General features: G+C 44.6%; 1 protein-coding gene across 1 annotated transcript; it reads left to right on the top strand.

Annotated features, from left to right (window-relative positions):
* Window positions 1-2,846: 2,846 nt before the first annotated feature.
* On the top strand, window positions 2,847-17,387 carry CACNG7 (calcium voltage-gated channel auxiliary subunit gamma 7). Its single transcript, XM_030970465.1, is given in 7 exon segments — window positions 2,847-2,979; window positions 7,737-7,940; window positions 10,703-10,789; window positions 11,911-12,051; window positions 13,794-13,939; window positions 17,117-17,350; window positions 17,352-17,387. Coding segments are annotated over 6 exon segments (840 nt in total). The 5' UTR covers window positions 2,847-2,979; window positions 7,737-7,744.
* The last annotated feature ends 641 nt before the right edge of the window (window positions 17,388-18,028 follow it).

The raw sequence follows: 18,028 nt of genomic DNA, 5'->3' as shown, positions 1-18,028 counted from the left end.
TGCGATTTTTTTTTTAGGGGAAAATTGAGAATTTTTGGGGGAAGAATTTTGGGAATTTTTGGGGAAAATTGGGAATTTTTTGGGGAAGAATTTTGGAGAATGGGAATTTGGGGGGATTTTTGGGGGAAATTTGGGATTTTTTTGAAGGGGAAAATTTGGGATTTTTGGGGGAAAATTTGGGAATTTTTGGAGGAAAATTTGCGATATTTTGGGGGGAAAATTGGGAATTTTTGGGGAAGAACTTTGGGAGTTTTGGGGGGAAAATTTGGAAATTTTTGGGGAGGAATTTTCAATTTTGGGAATTTTTGGGGAGGAATTTTGGGATTTTTGGGGAGAAAATTTGGGATTTTTGGGGGAGGAAATTTGGGGGGAAAATTGGGAATTTTTGGGGAGGAATTTGGGGAATTTTGGGGGAAAATTTGGGATTTTTTTTAAGGGGAAAATTGGGGATTTTTTTGGGGAGGATTTTGGGGGATTTTGGGGGGAAAATTTGGAATTTTTTGAAGGGGGAAAATTTGCGATTTTCGGAGGGGGAAATTTGGGATTTTTGGGGGGAAATGTTGAGATTTCGGGGAGGAAATTTTGGGCTTTTTTGAGGAAAAAAATTTCCGATTTTTGAAAGTGAAATTTGGGAATTTTGAGGGGCAAATTTTAAGATTTTTTGGGGAAAAAAAGAGAATTTTTAGGGGAGGGAATTTTGGGATTTTTGGGGGCAGAAATTTTGGACTTTTGGGGGAGAAAAATTGGGATTTTGGGGGTGTGAATTTTACAATTTTTTTTTAAAATTTTATTGTTTTGTTCTCTATTTTTTTTACCTTTTAAAATTCATTTTTTAACCCCAAAATTCCGCAATTTTTATTTTATATTTTATTTTATTTTTTATTATTTTATTGTATGTTTTATTTTATATTATTTTATTTGATATTTATTATTTTATTTTATAAATTGTTTTATTTTATTTTATTTTATAAATTGTTTATTTTATTTTATTTTTTATTTTCTTTTACTTTATATTTTATTTTATTTTATTACTTCATTTTAATTTATTTTGTTTTGTTTTTTATTTTTATTTTATTATTTTATTTTATTACATATTTTATTTTATTATATACTTTATTTTATTACTTTATTTTAATGTATTTTATTTTTTGTAATTTTTATTTTATTTTATTTTAATATTTTTATTATATATTTTATTTTTTTTATTACTTTATTTTAATTTATTTGATTTTATATTTTATTTTATTTTACTTTATTTTATTTTCTTTTATATTTTATTTTATTTTATATTATTTTATTTTTTTATTTTATATTTTATTTTATATTTTTAATTTTTTATTTTATATTTTGTATTTTTTATTTTATATTTTATATTTTATTTTATATTTTTTATTTTTTTATTTTATATTTTTTTTTTTTTTATTTTATATTTTATTTTGTGTTTTATGTTATGTTTTATTTTGTATTTTATTTTATTTTATTTTATTTTATTTTATTTTATTTTATTTTTCATTTTTATTTTATTTTTTTTTATTTTTCATTTTTATTTTTGTTTCTAGTTTCCCCTGGCTGGGGGGAGGGGCCGCCCCTTTCAAACGCGCGCGGTCCCTTTAAGAGCGGCCGCGGTGACGTCACGCGGTGGCCGCGGGGGGTTTGGTGCCCATCCCCCCATCCCCCCCATCCCCCCCCATCCCCCCCCGCGTCCGTTTGTCCGTCCCGCGCTCCGGCCCGGCCCCGCCGCCGCAGCAGCGCCCGGGGAAAAGCGGCGGCCCCGGCGTCCGTCCGTCCGTCTGTCCGTCCGTCTGTCTGTCCGTCCGTCCATCCATCCATCCGCCCGCCGCGTCCGCCTGTCCTTCCCCGCATCCTTCTGTCCGTCTGTCCTTCCCTCCGTCCGTCCCCGCATCCTCCATCCCCCGCATCCCCCGTGTCCGTCTGTCCGTCCTTCATCCCCCGCATCCCCGTGTCCGTCTGTCCTTCATCCCCCCCCACATCCCCCGTGTCCGTCTGTCCTTCATCCCCTCCGCATCCCCCGTGTCCGTCTGTCCGTCCTTCATCCCCCCCACATCCCCCGTGTCCGTCCGTCCGTCCCCTCTGCATCCCCCGTGTCCGTCTGTCCGTCCTTCATCCCCCCCCACATCCCCCGTGTCCGTCTGTCCTTCATCCCCCCCCCACATCCCCCGTGTCCGTCTGTCCTTCATCCCCTCCGCATCCCTCTGTCCGTCCGTCCGTCCTTCATCCCTCCCCGCCCCCGCATCCCCCGTGTCCGTCTGTCCGTCCTTCATCCCCTCCGCATCCCCCGTGTCCGTCCGTCCTTCCCTCTCCCGTCCCCGCGTCCCTCCGTCCCCGTGTCTGTCTGTCCGTCCGTCCTTGCCCCCCACATCATCCCCGCGTCCCTTTCCCCTCTCTCTCTCTGTCCGTCTGTCCGTCCGCGCGTCCTTCTGTCCATCCCCCCCCCCCCGGTGTCCGTCTGTCCCTCCCCTCATCCCTCCCCGCATCCCCCTCCCTGTCCGTCCGTCTGTCCGTCCGTCCGTCCCCCTCCTCCATCCCCGCATCCCCGCGTCCGTCTGTCCTTCCTTCCTTCCCCGCCACCAAAACCCGCGTCCGTCTGTCCCCCCCCGTCCTTCTGTCCTCCGCCCGCGTCCCGCCGCCCGTCTGTCCGTCTGTCCGTCCTCCATCCCCGCCCGCATCCCTCGCGTGTCCGTCTGTCCTTCATTCCCCCCCCCCTCCCGTCCCCCCATCCCCGCGTCCGTCTGTCCGTCCGTCCCCGCATCCTTCCCCGTTTTGTCCTTGATTTCCCCTCCCCTCCCCCCCCGCGCGTGTCCGTCTGTCCTTCCGCGCGTCCTTCCCGCATCCCCGCGTGTCCGTCTGTCCTTCCTCCGTCCCCCTCCGCGTCCGTCTGTCCCCCCCCCGATCCCCGTGTCCGTCTGTCCGTCCCGATGGCGCCCCCGGCCCGCGGGGCAGCGACGACGCCGTGAGCGGGTGAGGGGGGGGGGGGGGGGGGGGGAAATTTGGGCGATTTTGGGGAAATTTTGGGGATTTTGGGGAGGGGGAGGGGCGTGGGAAAGGTCCGAGTTGCGGGGGGGTCCCTTTGTCCCAAAATCCCCCAAAATCAACCCAAAATCGCCCCGAATTTATCCCCAAATAACCCCAAAAATTCCCACAAATCCAACCCCGAAATCCTCCAAATCCAACCCAAAATTTCCTCCCAGTTCCAGCCCCAAAATTGTCCCAATTTCCCCCCAAATCCCCCCAAATCCAACCCCAAAATTGCCCCAAATCCAACCCCAAAATTGCCCCAAATTCAACCCCAAAATTGCCCCAAATTCAACCCCAAATCCTCCCAAATTCAACACCAAAATTGCCCCAAATCCAACCCAAAATTCCCCCCAATCAAATCTCAAAATTGCCCCAAATTCAACCCCAAAATCCTCAAAATTCCTCCAAATTCAACTGCAAAATCCTCCCAATCCAACCCAAAAATCCCCCAAATTCAACCCCAAAATTTCCTCCCAAAATCCCCCAAATGACCCCAAATTTACCCCCAAATCCAACCCCAAGATCCTCCAAATCCAACCCAGAATTTCCCCACAACTTCAACCCCAAAATCCCCCCAAATTCTCCCCAAATCCAACCCCAAAATCCCCAAAATTCAACTCCAAAATTCCCCCAAATTCAACTCCAAAATCTTCCCCCAAATTCCCCCAAAATTCTCCCAAATCCGACCCAAAATTTTCCCCCCAAAATCCTCCAAATTCAATCCAAAATCCCACCCCAAAATCCTCCAGAATTCCCCCAAATCCCCCAAATTCAACCCCAAAATTGCCCCAAAATTCCCCAAATCAAATCCCAAAATTGCCCCAAATTCACCCCCAAAAATCCAACCCCCAAATCCTCCAAAATTCCGCAAATCCGACCCAAAAATCCCCCAAATGACCCCAAATATACCCCCAAATCCAACCCCAAAATTCCGCAAATCCGACCCAAATTTCCCCCCAACTTCAACCCCAAAATCCCCAAAATTCTCCCCAAATCCAACCCCAAATTCCCCAAAATTCAACTCCAAAATCTTCCCTAAAATTCCCCCAAAATCCCCCAAATTCAACCCCAAAATCCCCAAATCTCCCAAGTCTTCCCCAAAATTCCTCAAATCCAACCCCAAAATTTCCCCCAAATCCCCTCCCAACCCCTTTTCCCCAATTTCCCCCGGTTTTTACCATTTCCCCCCAAATTCCCTCCCCAAAACCGAACAAAATTACACAAAATGCCCCAAAATTTCCTCCAAAGTCCCCCAAATTCCCCCCAAAAATCCCCCCAAAATTTTCCCTCCAAATTCCCCCCAAAATTTTCCCAAATTCCCCAAAAATCCCCCCAAAATTTTCCCAAATTTTGCCCCCAAATTCCCCCTAAAAATCCCCCAAATTTTCCCAAATCCCCCCGAATTCCCTCCAAATCTCCCCAAAATTTTTCTCTGACCTCTTGAAACTTCCCAAAATTATCCCAAAATCCCCAAAATCCCCAAAATTCCCTTTTAACCCTTTCATGCCCACAGCGCTCTCCCGTATCCCCCAAAACGGCCCCAAAACCTCCAAAAATTGCCCCAAAATTCCCAAAAACTCCCCAAAAAACCCCAAAATTTCCCCAAAAACTCCCAAAATTCCTTCAGATCGTCCCCAAAACTTCCCGCATTCCCAGCCCCGCCCACTTTTAACCCCTTCCCGCCCGCATCGCTCCAATACACCCCAAAAAACCGCCCCCAAAACCCCCCAAAAATTGGGGGAGAAAAGGGAAAAATGGGGAAAAAATCCCCATAAAATTCCAGAAAAATTCCCAAATTTTCTTCGCCCATCATTCCCAGCCACTTCCCCGCCCACTTTTAACCCCTTCGTCCCCGCATCGCTCCAATATACCCCGAAAAAAACCCCAAAAACTTAAAAACCCCCCAAAAAATCGGGGGGGAAAAAAAAAAGCGTAAAAAATCGGGGAAAATTTCCCCCAAATTCCCGAAATTCCCAAATTTCCAGTTCCCAGGATGAGCTGAGCAGCGTGTTCGGGGCCTGCGGGCTGCTCCTGGTGGGCATGGATCCCAAAATCCCCCAAAATCACCCCAAAAAATTCCAAAAAAAAATCATCTCCCCCAAAATTCCCCAAAAAATTCCCCCCAAAAAATTCCCCAAAAATTCCCCAAAAATTCCTGGAAAATGATCCCAAATTCCCATCCCGGCCCTTCCCATCCAAATCTTCCAGTTGAACCCTTTTGTGTCCGTGACACTCCCCCAAGCCTGCCCCAAAATCACCAAAAATCCTCCAAAAATTCCCCCAAAAATCCTCCAAAAATTCCCCAAAAAATCCTCCAAAAATCACCAAAAAATCCTCCAAAATTCCCCAAAAAATCCTCCAAAAATCCCCAAAAAATCCCCAAAAAATCCTCAAAAAAATCACCAAAAATCCCCCCAAAAACCCCCCAAAAAATCCTCCAAAAATCCCCCCAAAATTCCCAAAAAATCCTCCAAAAATCCCCCAAAAATCCCCCCAAAATTCCCCCAAAAATCCTCCAAAAATCACCAAAAATCCCAAAAAAATTCCCCCAAAAATCCTCCAAAAATTCCCCCAAAATTCCCCAAAAAATCCTCCAAAATCCCCAAAAATTCCCCCAAAAATCCTCCAAAAATCACCAAAAATCCCCCAAAAACCCCCAAAAATCCTCCAAAAATCCCCCCAAAATTCCCCCAAAATGCTCCAAAAATCACCAAAAATCCCCCAAAAATTCCCAAAAAATCCTCCAAAAATCCCCCAAAATTCCCCAAAAATGCTCCAAAAATCACCAAAAATCCCCCAAAAACCCCCAAAAAATCCTCCAAAAATCCCCCCAAAAATCCTCCAAAAATCACCAAAAATCCCCCAAAAATCCCCAAAAATCCTCCAAAAATCCCCCCAAAATTCCCCAAAAATCCTCAAAAATCACCAAAAATCCCCCCAAAACCCCCAAAAAATCCTCCAAAAATCCCCCTCAAAATTCCCCCAAAAAATCCTCCAAAAATCACCAAAAATCCCCAAAAAATTCCCCCAAAAATTCCTCCAAAAATCCCCCCCAAAATTCCCAAAAATCCTCCAAAAATCACCAAAAACCAAAAAAATTCCCCAAAAAATCCTCCAAAAACCCCCCAAAAATCCCCCAAAAATCCTCCAAAAATCCCCCAAAATTCCCCCAAAAATCCTCAAAAAATCACCAAAAATCCCCCAAAAATTCCCCAAAAAATCCTCCAAAAATCCCCCCAAAATTCCCCCCAAAATCCTCCAAAAATCCCCAAAAATCCCCACAAAAAATTCCCCCAAAAATCCTCCAAAAATCCCCCCAAAATTCCCAAAAAATCCTCCAAAAATCACCAAAAATCCCCCAAAACCCCCAAAAATCCTCCAAAAATCCCCCCAAAATTCCCCCCAAAATCCTCCAAAAATCACCAAAAATCCCCAAAAAATTCCCCAAAAAATCCTCCAAAAATCCCCCAAAATTCCCCAAAAATCCTCGCAAAAATCCCCCCAAAAAAAATCCCCAAAAATCACCTAAAATCCCCCAAAAACCCCCAAAAATCCTCCTTTAAAAACTCCCCCAAAATTCCCACAAAAAATCCTCCAAAAATCACCAAAAATCCCAAAAAATTCCCCAAATTCCCAAATTTCCCATCCCAACCATTCCCGATCCTTTCCCACCCACTTTTAACCCCTTCATGCCCACATCACTCCCCCATTCCCTTCCTCCGCAACTGCTCCTTAAAATCACCTAAAAATCACCCCAAAATCCCAAAAAATTCCCTAAAAATAAAAAAATCCCAAAAAACCCCAAATTTCCTTCCCAGCCTCTTCCCCCGCCCATTTTTAACCCCTTCATGCCCGCATCGCTCCAACACTCCCCAAAAAACTCCCTAAAAAATCCGTAAAAAATCGAAAAAAATTCGTAAAAATTCCTAAAAAAGCGGGAAAATTCCCGAAATTTCTGGAATTTGCAGTTCCCAGGATGAGCTCGTGCAGCTCGCGGGCGCTGACGCTGCTGAGCAGCGTGTTCGGGGCATCGACCCCAAACTGCCCCAAAATCACCCAAAAAAATCCCAAAAAAATCCTCAAAAATCCAAAAAAAATTTCAAAGAAATTCCCAAACAATCCTCCAAAAATTCCCCAAAATATCCCCCAAAAATCCTTTGAAAAAAATCCCCCCAAAATTCCTGACAAATTCCTAAAATTCCTTCAAATCTCCCCAAAAACTTCCCATGCAAATCGTCCCGTACCTTTTAACCCTTTCGTGCCCGCGCCCATATCCCCCCAACACCACAAAAAATCTCCAAAAATTCCCCAAAAATTCCCCAAAAATTCCCCAAAATTCCCCAAAAAATCTCCAATTTCCCTCCTCGAGCATTCCCAGCCACTTCCCGCCCATTTTTAACCCCTTCCTCCCCACTTGTCTCCCCCACATCCCTCCTCCTCTCTGTCCTCAACTGCTCCTTTAAAACCCCTAAAAATCCCCAAAAAATCCCCCCAAAATTCCCTAAAAAAAAAAAAATCCCCCAAAATCCCAAATTTCCTTCTCACCCACCTTCCCCCTCCCATTTTTAACCCCTTCATGCCCGCATCGCTCCAACACTCCCCAAAAAACTCCCTAAAAAAAATCCGTAAAAAATCGAAAAAAATTCGTAAAAATTCCCAAAAAAAAGCGGGAAAATTCCCGAAATTTCTGGAATTTGCAGTTCCCAGGATGAGCTCGTGCAGCTCGCGGGCGCTGACGCTGCTGAGCAGCGTGTTCGGGGCCTGCGGGCTGCTCCTCGTGGGCATCGCCGTCTCCACGGATTATTGGCTCTACATGGAGGAGGGCGTCGTGTCCCCGCAGAACCAGAGCACCGAGGTGCGCATGGCGCTGCACGCCGGCCTCTGGCGCGTCTGCTTCTTCGCAGGTAGAACCGGAAAATTCCCCAAAATATCCCGCAAAAATCGGGGGGATCCCCCGCCAAAAAATTTGGGGGTCGATAGGAGGAAAAGATGGGGAGATATGGAGGTTTAAAGGGAAAATAAATTGAATTTTCATGGTCTATTTCTGGGCCCAAAAAAATCCCAAAAATTCCCCAAAATATCCGGGAAAAATCGGGGATCCGTAAAAAAAATTTGGGGTCGATAGGAGGAAAAATGGGGGAGATATGGGGGTTAGAAGCTGAAATAAATTGAATTTTCTGGGGGTAATTTCAAGGTATTTTCAGGGCTCTGGTGGGGCTGATTCTCTGTAATTATCCCAAAAAAATATTCCCCAAAAATTTGGGGTCGATAGGAGGACAAATGGCCGAGATATGGGGTTTAGAAGCGGAAATAAATTGAATTTTTATGGGATTTTCCGGCCTCTGGCGCGTCTGCTTCTTCGCAGGTAGCACCCCAAAAATTCCCCAAAATATCCGCGAAAAATCGGGGATCCGTACAAAAAAATTTGGGGTCGATAGGAGGAAAAATGGGGGAGATACGGAGGTTTAAAGGGAAAATAAATTGAATTTTCATGGTCTATTTCTGGGCCCAAAAAAATCCCAAAAATTCCCCAAAATATCCGGGAAAAATTGGGGATCCGTACAAAAAAATTTGGGGTCGACAGGAGGAAAAATGGGGGAGATATGGGGGTTAGAAGCTGAAATAAATTGAATTTTTTGGGGGTAATTTCAAGGTATTTTCAGGGCTCTGGTGGGGCCGATTCTCTGTAATTATCCCAAAAAAATATTCCCCAAAAATTTGGGGTCGATAGGAGGACAAATGGCCGAGATATGGGGGTTAGAAGCGAAATAAATTGAATTTTTGGGGGGATTTTCCGGCCTCTGGCGCGTCTGCTTCTTCGCAGGTAGAACCCAAAAATTCCCCAAAATACCCGAGAAAAATCGGGGATCCGTGCAAAAAAAATTTGGGGTCGATAGGAGGAAAAATGGGGGAGATATGGGGGTTTAAAGGGGAAATAAATTGAATTTTCATGGTCTATTTCTGGGCCCAAAAAAATCCCAAAAATTCCCCAAAATATCCGGGAAAAATTTGGGATCCATGCAAAAAAATTTGGGGTCGATAGGAGGAAAAATGGGGGAGATATGGGGGTTAGAAGCTGAAATAAATTGAATTTTCTGGGGGTAATTTCAAGGTATTTTCAGGGCTCTGGTGGGGCTGATTCTCTGTAATTATCCCAAAAAAATATTCCCCAAAAATTTGGGGTCGATAGGAGGAAAAATGGCCGAGATATGGGGGTTAGAAGGGAAAATAAATTGAATTTTCATGGTATATTTCTAGGCCCAAAAAAATCCCAAAAATTCCCCAAAATATCCGGGAAAAATTTGGGATCCACGCAAAAAAAATTTGGGGTCGATAGGAGGAAAAATGGGGGAGATACGGAGGTTTAAAGGGAAAATAAATTGAATTTTCATGGTATATTTCTGGGCCCAAAAAAATTCCAAAAATTCCCCAAAATATCCGCGAAAAATCGGGGATCCATACAAAAATTTTGGGGTCGATAGGAGGAAAAATGGGGGAGATATGGGGGTTTGAAGGGGAAATAAATTGAATTTTCATGGTATATTTCTGGGCCCAAAAAAATCCCAAAAATTCCCCAAAATATCCGGGAAAAATTTGGGATCCATACAAAAAATTTGGGGTCGATAGGAGGAAAAATGGCGGAGATATGGGGGTTAGAAGCTGAAATAAATTGAATTTTTGGGGGGATTTTCCGGCCTCTGGCGCGTCTGCTTCTTCGCAGGTAGAACCCGAAAATAATTTTGGGATAATTTGAGATAATTTTTGTGTAATTTGGGATAATTTCAGGATGATTTTTGTCAAATTTTTGGATGATTTTAGGATAATTTTGGGTTAATTTTTGTGTAATTTTGGGATAATTTTGGGGTAATTTTGGGATAATTTTGTGTAATTTTGGGATAAATTTTGGGTTAATTTTTGGATAATTTGGGGATAATTTTAGGGATAATTTTGGGGTAATTTTTCTGTAATTTGGGATAATTTTAGGATTATTTTTGTGACATTTTGGATGATTTTAGGAGATTTTTGGGATAATTTTTGTGTAATTTTGGGATAATTTTTGAGTTAATTTTGGGTTAATTTTGGGGTAATTTTTGTATAATTTTGGGATAATTTGGGGATAATTTTGGGGATAATTTTAGGATAATTTTGGGGTAATTTTTCTGTAATTTGGGATAATTTTAGGATGATTTTTGTGACATTTTGGATGATTTTAGGATAATTTTTGGGATAATTTTTTTTGTAAGGATAATAATTGATAATATGAGTTTGGTGGGGTAATTTGGGGATAATTTGAGGATAATTTTGGTGTAATTTTTGGATGGTTTTAGGATCACTTTTGGGATAATTTTTGTATAATTTTGGGATAATTTTGGGGTTAATTTTGGGATAATTTTTGAGTTAACTTTGGGTTAATTTTTGTGTAATTTTGGGGTAATTTTTGGGTTAATTTTAGGATAATTTTTGGGATAATTTTTGTGTAATTTTGGGGTAATTTTTGGGTTAATTTTTGGATAATTTTGGGATATTTTTTGTGTAATTTTGGGCTAATTTTAGGATAATTTGGGGATAATTTTGGGATAATTTTAGGATAATAACTTGGGGGTAATTTTGCATTATTTTGGTGCTGGTTTATGCTAATTTATGATAATTTATGCTAATTTTCCAGGGCGGGAGAAGGGGCGCTGCGTGGCCTCCGAATATTTCCTGGAGCCGGAGCTGAACTTGGTCACGGAAAACACCGAAAACATCCTCAGTGAGGGGAATTTGGGGAATTTTGGGGAAATTTTGGGAAATTTGGAGGAATTTGGAGAATTTTTGAGGGAATTTTTGGAATTTTGGGGGTGGAATTCTGGATGAATTTGTTTTTAATTATTGGGAAATTTGGGGGAAATTTTCAGGAATTCCCAGAATTTGGGGAAATTTGGGGTTAATTTTGGGGAATTTTAGGGGAATTTTGGAGATTTATTGGGAAATTTGGGGAATTTTTTAAAATTTTGAGAATTTTGGAGGAATTTGGGGGGAATTTTTGGAAAATTATTGGGATTTATTGAGAATTTTGAGGGGATTTGGCGGGAATTTTGGGAGAATTTTATTGGGAATTTTGGGCAATTTTTGGGAATTATTGGGAAGTTTTGGGGGAATTTTTGGGAATTTTGGGTGAATTTTTGGGAATTAGGGGGAATTTTTGGGAATTTGGGAGGATTTTGAGAATTCTGGGGGAGTTTTGGGGAATTTTGGGGGGAATTTTTGGGAATTTGGGGACTTTTTTGGGAATTTCGGGGCAGATTTTGAGGTTTTTGAAGTTGTGGAACTTTGGGGGGGATCCTGGGCTGAATTTGGGGAAATTCGGAGGAAATTTTGAGGGGAATTTGGGGAGAACTGAGGGGAATTCTGGGACAGATTTTGGGGGTTTTTAGGTTTTTTTGTGGTCTGAAAATTCCGGATTTTTGGGAGGAGTTTCCCGAAGCTCTCGGGGTGGATTTGGGGTGGAATTTGGGGGGAAATTTTGGGAAATTTTGAGGTGAATTTGGGGAGGATTTAGGTGAATTTTGATACAATTTGGGGTTTTTTGGGGTTTTTTTGGAGTTTTCTGTGGCCTGAAATGTCTGAATTTTTTAGGAGACTTTCCCGAGGCTCTCAGGGTGGATTTGGTAGAAATTTGGGGTGAATTTTGGGACGATTTCGGAGGATTTTGAGACAACATTGGGGGTTTTTTTTGAGGTTTTTTTTAGTATTTTTTTGGTTTTTTGTGGCCTGAAAATTCCGGATTTTTTGGAGGAGTTTCCCAAAGCTCTTGGGGTGGATTTGGGGTGGATTTGGGGTGGATTTGGGGTGGATTTTGGGGAATTCCTGACAATTTTTGGTCCCCCCCAGAGACGGTGCGGACGGCCACGCCCTTCCCCATGGTCAGCCTCTTCCTCGTCTTCACCGCCTTCGTCATCAGCAACGTGGGGCACATCCGGCCCCAGAGGACCCTCCTGGCCTTCGTCTCGGGCATCTTCTTCATCCTCTCGGGTGAGGGAGACCCCCCCGAAAGCAAAAAACCCCAAAAAAATCGGATTTTCCCCCAAAAATCTGCACCAAAATCAGCCCCGGACCTCCCGTCCCATCCATTGGTCTTCAATGGCTTCTTTAGAGTGGGGCCCCAAAATTGGCTCAAATCCACCCAAAATTGGCTCAAAATCCCTCAAAATGCACCCAGAGAGTTCCCCAAAATCGGAAAACCCCCAAAAATTCGGATTTTCCCCCAAAAATCTGCACCAAAATCAGCCCCGGACCACCCGTCCCATCCATTGGTCTTCAATGGCTTCTTTAGAGTGGAAGCCCCAAACTGACCCAAATCCACCCAAAATTGGCTCAAATCCCCCCAGAATGGACTCAGAGACCCCCTGGGATTCCCCAAAATCAGAAAACCCCAAAAAATTCAGATTTTCCCCCAAAAATCTGCACCAAAATCAGCCCTGGACCCCCCGTCCCATCCATTGGTCTTCATTGGCTTCTTTAGAGTGGGGACCCAAAATTGGCTCAAATCACCCGAAATTGACTCAAATCCACCCAAAATTGACTCAAATCCACCCAAAACTGGTTCAAAATCCCCCACAATGCATCCAGAGAGTTCCCCAAAATCAGAAAACCCCCAAAAATTCAGATTTTCCCCCAAAAATCTGCACCAAAATCAGCCCCGGACCACCCGTTCCATCCATTGGTCTTCATTGGCTTCTTTAGAATGGGAGCCCCAAAAGTGACCAAAATCCCCCAAAATGGACCCAAATCCACCCAAAATGGACCCAAATCCACCCAAATTTTCCCAAATTTCCCAATGTTCCCAAATTTCCCCCCAAACCCCTCCTCAAACTCTCATTTCGCCCTCTTAAATCCCCAAATTTCCCCCGTTTTTGGCTATTTCCTCCATTTTTTTTTTCATTTTCCTCCTTTATTTTTTCATTTCTCCCCCTTTTTCTTATTTCCCCCCATTTTTTTCTCATTTCCCCCCATTTTTTTCTCGTTTTCCCCCCATTTGTTTTTTCATTTCCCCCCATTTGTTTTTTCATTTCCCCCCCATTTTTTGCCTTTTTTCCCCCATTTTTCCCCCCAAATTTCCTGGAATTTCCCAGAATTTTCCGGAATTTCCCAGAATTATCCAAATTTCCCCCCAAACCTTCCTCAAACTCTCATTTCTCCCTCTCAAATCCCCACATTTTCCCCATTTTTGGCCATTTTCCCCCATTTTTTCCCATTTCCCCCCAATTTTTTTATTTTCCTTCATTTTTCTTCATTTTCCCCCATTTTTTTTCGGTTTTCCCCAATTTTTTTATTTTCCCCTCATTTTTTTTTATTTCCCCCATTTTTTTCATTTCCCCCCATTTTTTTCCCATTTTCCCCCCATTTTTTTATTTTCCTTCATTTTTCTTCATTTCCCCCCATTTTTTTCATTTCCCCCTTTTTTTTTTTTTTTCCCCCTTTTTTTTCATTTCCCCCATTTTTTTTCATTTCCCCCCCTTTTTTTTCCCATTTCCCCCCAATTTTTTTCATTTTACCCCCTATTTTTTTTATTTCCCCCCCATTTTTTTTCATTTCCCCCCATTTTCTTTTTCGTTTTTCCCCATTTCCCCTTTTTTTTTATAATTTCCCCCCATTTTTTTTTTCATTTCTCCCCCAATTTTTTCCCCATTTTCCCCCCAATTTTTTTTTTTTTTTTTTTTACATTTTCCCCCCCAAAATTTCCCGGAATTTTCCGGAACCTTCTCCTCCCGCAGGCCTGTCGCTGGTGGTGGGGTTGGTTCTCTACATCTCCAGCATCAACGACGAGGTGATGAACCGCCCGGGCGGCTCCGAGCAGTACTTCCAGTACCGCTACGGGTGGAGCTTCGCCTTCGCCGCCTCCTCCTTCCTCCTCAAAGAGGTCAGTCCCCAAAAAAACCAAAATCCCCGATTTTTAGGGGAAAAAAAATGGAGTTTCTAGGTGAAAAAATGACGTTTCTAGGTGAAAAAATGACGTTTCTACGATAGAAAATGCGATTTTTACGCCAAAAAAAAAAGAGTGAATTTTACATCGAAAAATCGTGGGAAAAAATCAGGTTTTCCCAAACTAGGAAAATCAGGGGGGGAAATGGGATTTTAGGTTAAAAAAAAGAGATTTTGGGGGAAAAAATGGAGATTTTACGTCCAAAAATGAGATTTTCATGGCAAAAATGAAAGGTCGCTTTAATGCGGGGAAAAAATTGGATTTTTATACCCCAAAAAAACCATGGAAAAATCAGATTTTCTCAAATCAGGACTTCAAGGGGGAAAAAAAAGGGATTTTTAGGTGAAAAAATTGAGGTTTTGGGTGAAAAAATGGTGATTTTAGGTGAAAAAATGACGTTTTTACGATAAAAAATGTGATTTTTATGCCAAAAAAAAAAAAAGTGAATTTTACATCGAAAAATCATGGGAAAAAAATCAGGTTTTCCCAAACTAGGAAATTCAGGGGGGAAAATGGGATTTTAGGTGAAAAAAGAATGGAGGGTTTGGGTGAAAAAATTGAGGTTTTACGTCCAAAAATGAGATTTTTATGGCAAAAATGAAAGGTCGCTTTAATGCGGGAAAAAAATTGGATTTTTATACCCAAAAAAAACCATGGAAAAATCAGATTTTCTCAAATCAGGACTTCAAGGGGGAAAAAAAAGGGATTTTTAGGTGAAAAAATTGAGGTTTTGGGTGAAAAAATGGTGATTTTAGGTGAAAAAATGACGTTTTTACGATAAAAAATGTGATTTTTATGCCAAAAAAAAAAAAAGTGAATTTTACATCGAAAAATCATGGGAAAAAAATCAGGTTTTCCCAAACTAGGAAATTCAGGGGGGAAAATGGGATTTTAGGTGAAAAAAGAATGGAGGGTTTGGGTGAAAAAATTGAGGTTTTACGTCCAAAAATGAGATTTTTATGGCAAAAATGAAAGGTCGCTTTAATGCGGGAAAAAAATTGGATTTTTATACCCAAAAAAACCCATGGAAAAATCAGATTTTCTCAAATCAGGACTTTAAGGAACAAAAAGGGATTTTTACATGAAAAAATTGAGGTTTTGGGTGAAAAAAATGGGAATTTTAGGTGAAAAATTTGAGGTTTTACGGCAAAAAATGGCATTATTACACGCACACAGAAAAGTCATTTTTATGGGAAAAAAATGCGATTTTTATACCCAAAAAACCATGGAAAAAAATCAGGTTTTCTCAAATCAGGGCTTTAAGAAAAAAAAGGGGGTTTTGGGGTGAAAAAATGGGATTTTGGGGTGAAAAACTGGAGTTTTAGGAGAAAAAAAGTCATTTTTACGATGAAAAATGTGATTTTTAAACCACGCCCCCTCGGTAGAAATCAATGGGGGTTTAAGCCACGCCCCCTCTGCAGAACCCAATGGGGTTTAAGCCACGCCCCCGCTGTAGAACTCAATAGGGGTTTAAGCCACGCCCCCTCTGTAGAATTCAATGGGGTTTAAGCCACGCCTCCGCTGTAGAAATCAATGGGGTTTAAGCCACGCCCCCTCAATAAAAATCAATGGGGGTTTAAGCCACGCCCCCTCTGTAGAAATAAATAGGAGTTAAGCCACGCCCCTCTGTAAAAATCAATTGGGGTTAAGCCACACCCCCTCAATAGAAATCAATGTGTAACAGGTGTCACTCAGGTGTGACTCAGGTGTGTCACCTGTCACTCAGGTGTGACACAGGTTTGACAGGTGTCACTCAGGTGTGACTCAGGTGTGACAGGTGTCACTCAGGTGTGACAGGAGTCACTCAGGTGTGACCCAGGTGTGTCACCTGTCACTCAGGTGTCACTCAGGTGTGACCCAGGTGTGTCACAGGTGTGACCCAGGTGTCCCTTTCTCCCCCCGCAGGGCGCAGGTGTGATGTCGGTGTACTCAGGTGTGACACAGGTGTGACACAGGTGTGTCACCTGTCACTCAGGTGTCACTCAGGTGTCACTCAGGTGTGACCCAGGTGTGACCCAGGTGTGACACAGGTGTGACACAGGTGTGTCACCTGTCACTCAGGTGTCACTCAGGTGTGACACAGGTGTGGCCCAGCTGTCCCTTTCTCCCCGTGCAGGGCATGGGTGTGATGTCGGTGTACTCAGGTGTGACACAGGTGTGACCCAGGTGTGACCCAGGTGTGACACAGGTGTGTCACCTGTCACTCAGGTGTCACTCAGGTGTGTCACCTGTCACTCAGGTGTGACACAGGTGTGACACAGGTGTGACACAGGTGTGTCACCTGTCACTCAGGTGTCACTCAGGTGTCACTCAGGTGTGACACAGGTGTGACCCAGCTGTCCCTTTCTCCCCGTGCAGGGCATGGGTGTGATGTCGGTGTACTCAGGTGTGACACAGGTGTGACACAGGTGTGTCACCTGTCACTCAGGTGTGACCAGCTGTCCCTTTCTCCCCCGCAGGGCGCAGGTGTGATGTCGGTGTACTCAGGTGTGACACAGGTGTGACGCAGGTGTGTCACCTGTCACTCAGGTGTGACCCAGGTGTGACCCAGGTGTGACACAGGTGTGACACAGGTGTGTCACCTGTCACTCAGGTGTGACCCAGGTGTGTCACAGGTGTGACCCAGGTGTCCCTTTCTCCCCCACAGGGCGCAGGTGTGATGTCAGTGTACTCAGGTGTGACACAGGTGTGACACAGGTGTGTCACCTGTCACTCAGGTGTGACACAGGTGTGACGCAGGTGTGTCACCTGTCACTCAGGTGTCACTCAGGTGTCACTCAGGTGTGACACAGGTGTGTCACCTGTCACTCAGGTGTGACTCAGGTGTGACCCAGGTGTGACCCAGGTGTGACACAGGTGTGTCACCTGTCACTCAGGTGTGACCAGCTGTCCCTTTCTCCCCCGCAGGGCGCAGGTGTGATGTCGGTGTACTCAGGTGTGACACAGGTGTGACGCAGGTGTGTCACTTGTCACTCAGGTGTCACTCAGGTGTCACTCAGGTGTGACACAGGTGTGTCACCTGTCACTCAGGTGTCACTCAGGTGTCACTCAGGTGTGACACAGGTGTGTCACCTGTCACTCAGCTGTGACCAGCTGTTCCTTTCTCCCCCGCAGGGCGCAGGTGTGATGTCGGTGTACCTGTTCACCAAGCGCTACGCGGAGGAGGAGCTGTGCCGGGCCCCGCCCCACCTGCTGCGGCCCCGCCTCAGCACCTGCTCGGGGCTCTCGGGGCAGTTCCTGCAGCCGCGGGCGTGGCCGCGCGCCCGCAGCCCCTCGGACGCCTCCTCGGACGTGTCCATCCAGATGACCCAGAACTACCCGCCGGCCATCAAGTACCCCCCAGAGACCCCCCCCGCACCCGCACCTGTCCACCTCGCCCTGCTAGGGCGCGCCCGGGCGCACCTGGGGGCACCTGGGGGCACCTGGGGGTGTGGGATACACCTGGGGGTGTGAAAAGGGCTTGGGGACACAGCCAGAGGGATTTGGGGGCACACCTGGGGGCACCTGGGGGCATCTGGGCACACCTGGGGGCACCTGGGGGTGTGGGATACACCTGGGGGTCTGAAAAGGGCTTGGGGACACACCTGGGGGACACGGGGACACAGCTGGGGGGGCTGGAGAACGCACCTGGGCACACCTGGGTAATCTGGGAAACACCTGGGCACCTGGGCACACCTGGGGACATCTGGGATACACCTGGGATACACCTGGGCACACCTGGGGACATCTGGGATACACCTGGGGGCACCTGGGCACACCTGGGCACACCTGGGCGCACCTGGGGACACCTGGGGACATCTACGGGGCATGGGATACACCCAGGATACACGTGCGATACACCTGGGGGTCTGAAAAGGGCTTGGGGACACACCTGGGGGCACCTGGGCACACCTGGGGGGGCTGGAGAACACACCTGGGCACACCTGGGCACACCTGGGCACACCTGGGCACACCTGGGGGCATCTATGGGGTGTGGGATACAGCTGGGGGTGCGAAAAGGGCTTGGGGACACAGCCAGAGGGATTT

This window comes from Camarhynchus parvulus, unplaced genomic scaffold (genome assembly GCF_901933205.1).
Source record: "Camarhynchus parvulus unplaced genomic scaffold, STF_HiC, whole genome shotgun sequence".
NCBI lineage: Eukaryota > Metazoa > Chordata > Aves > Passeriformes > Thraupidae > Camarhynchus > Camarhynchus parvulus.
Note: the sequence above shows the minus strand (reverse complement) of the source record. Positions and strands in the feature narration are given on the sequence as shown.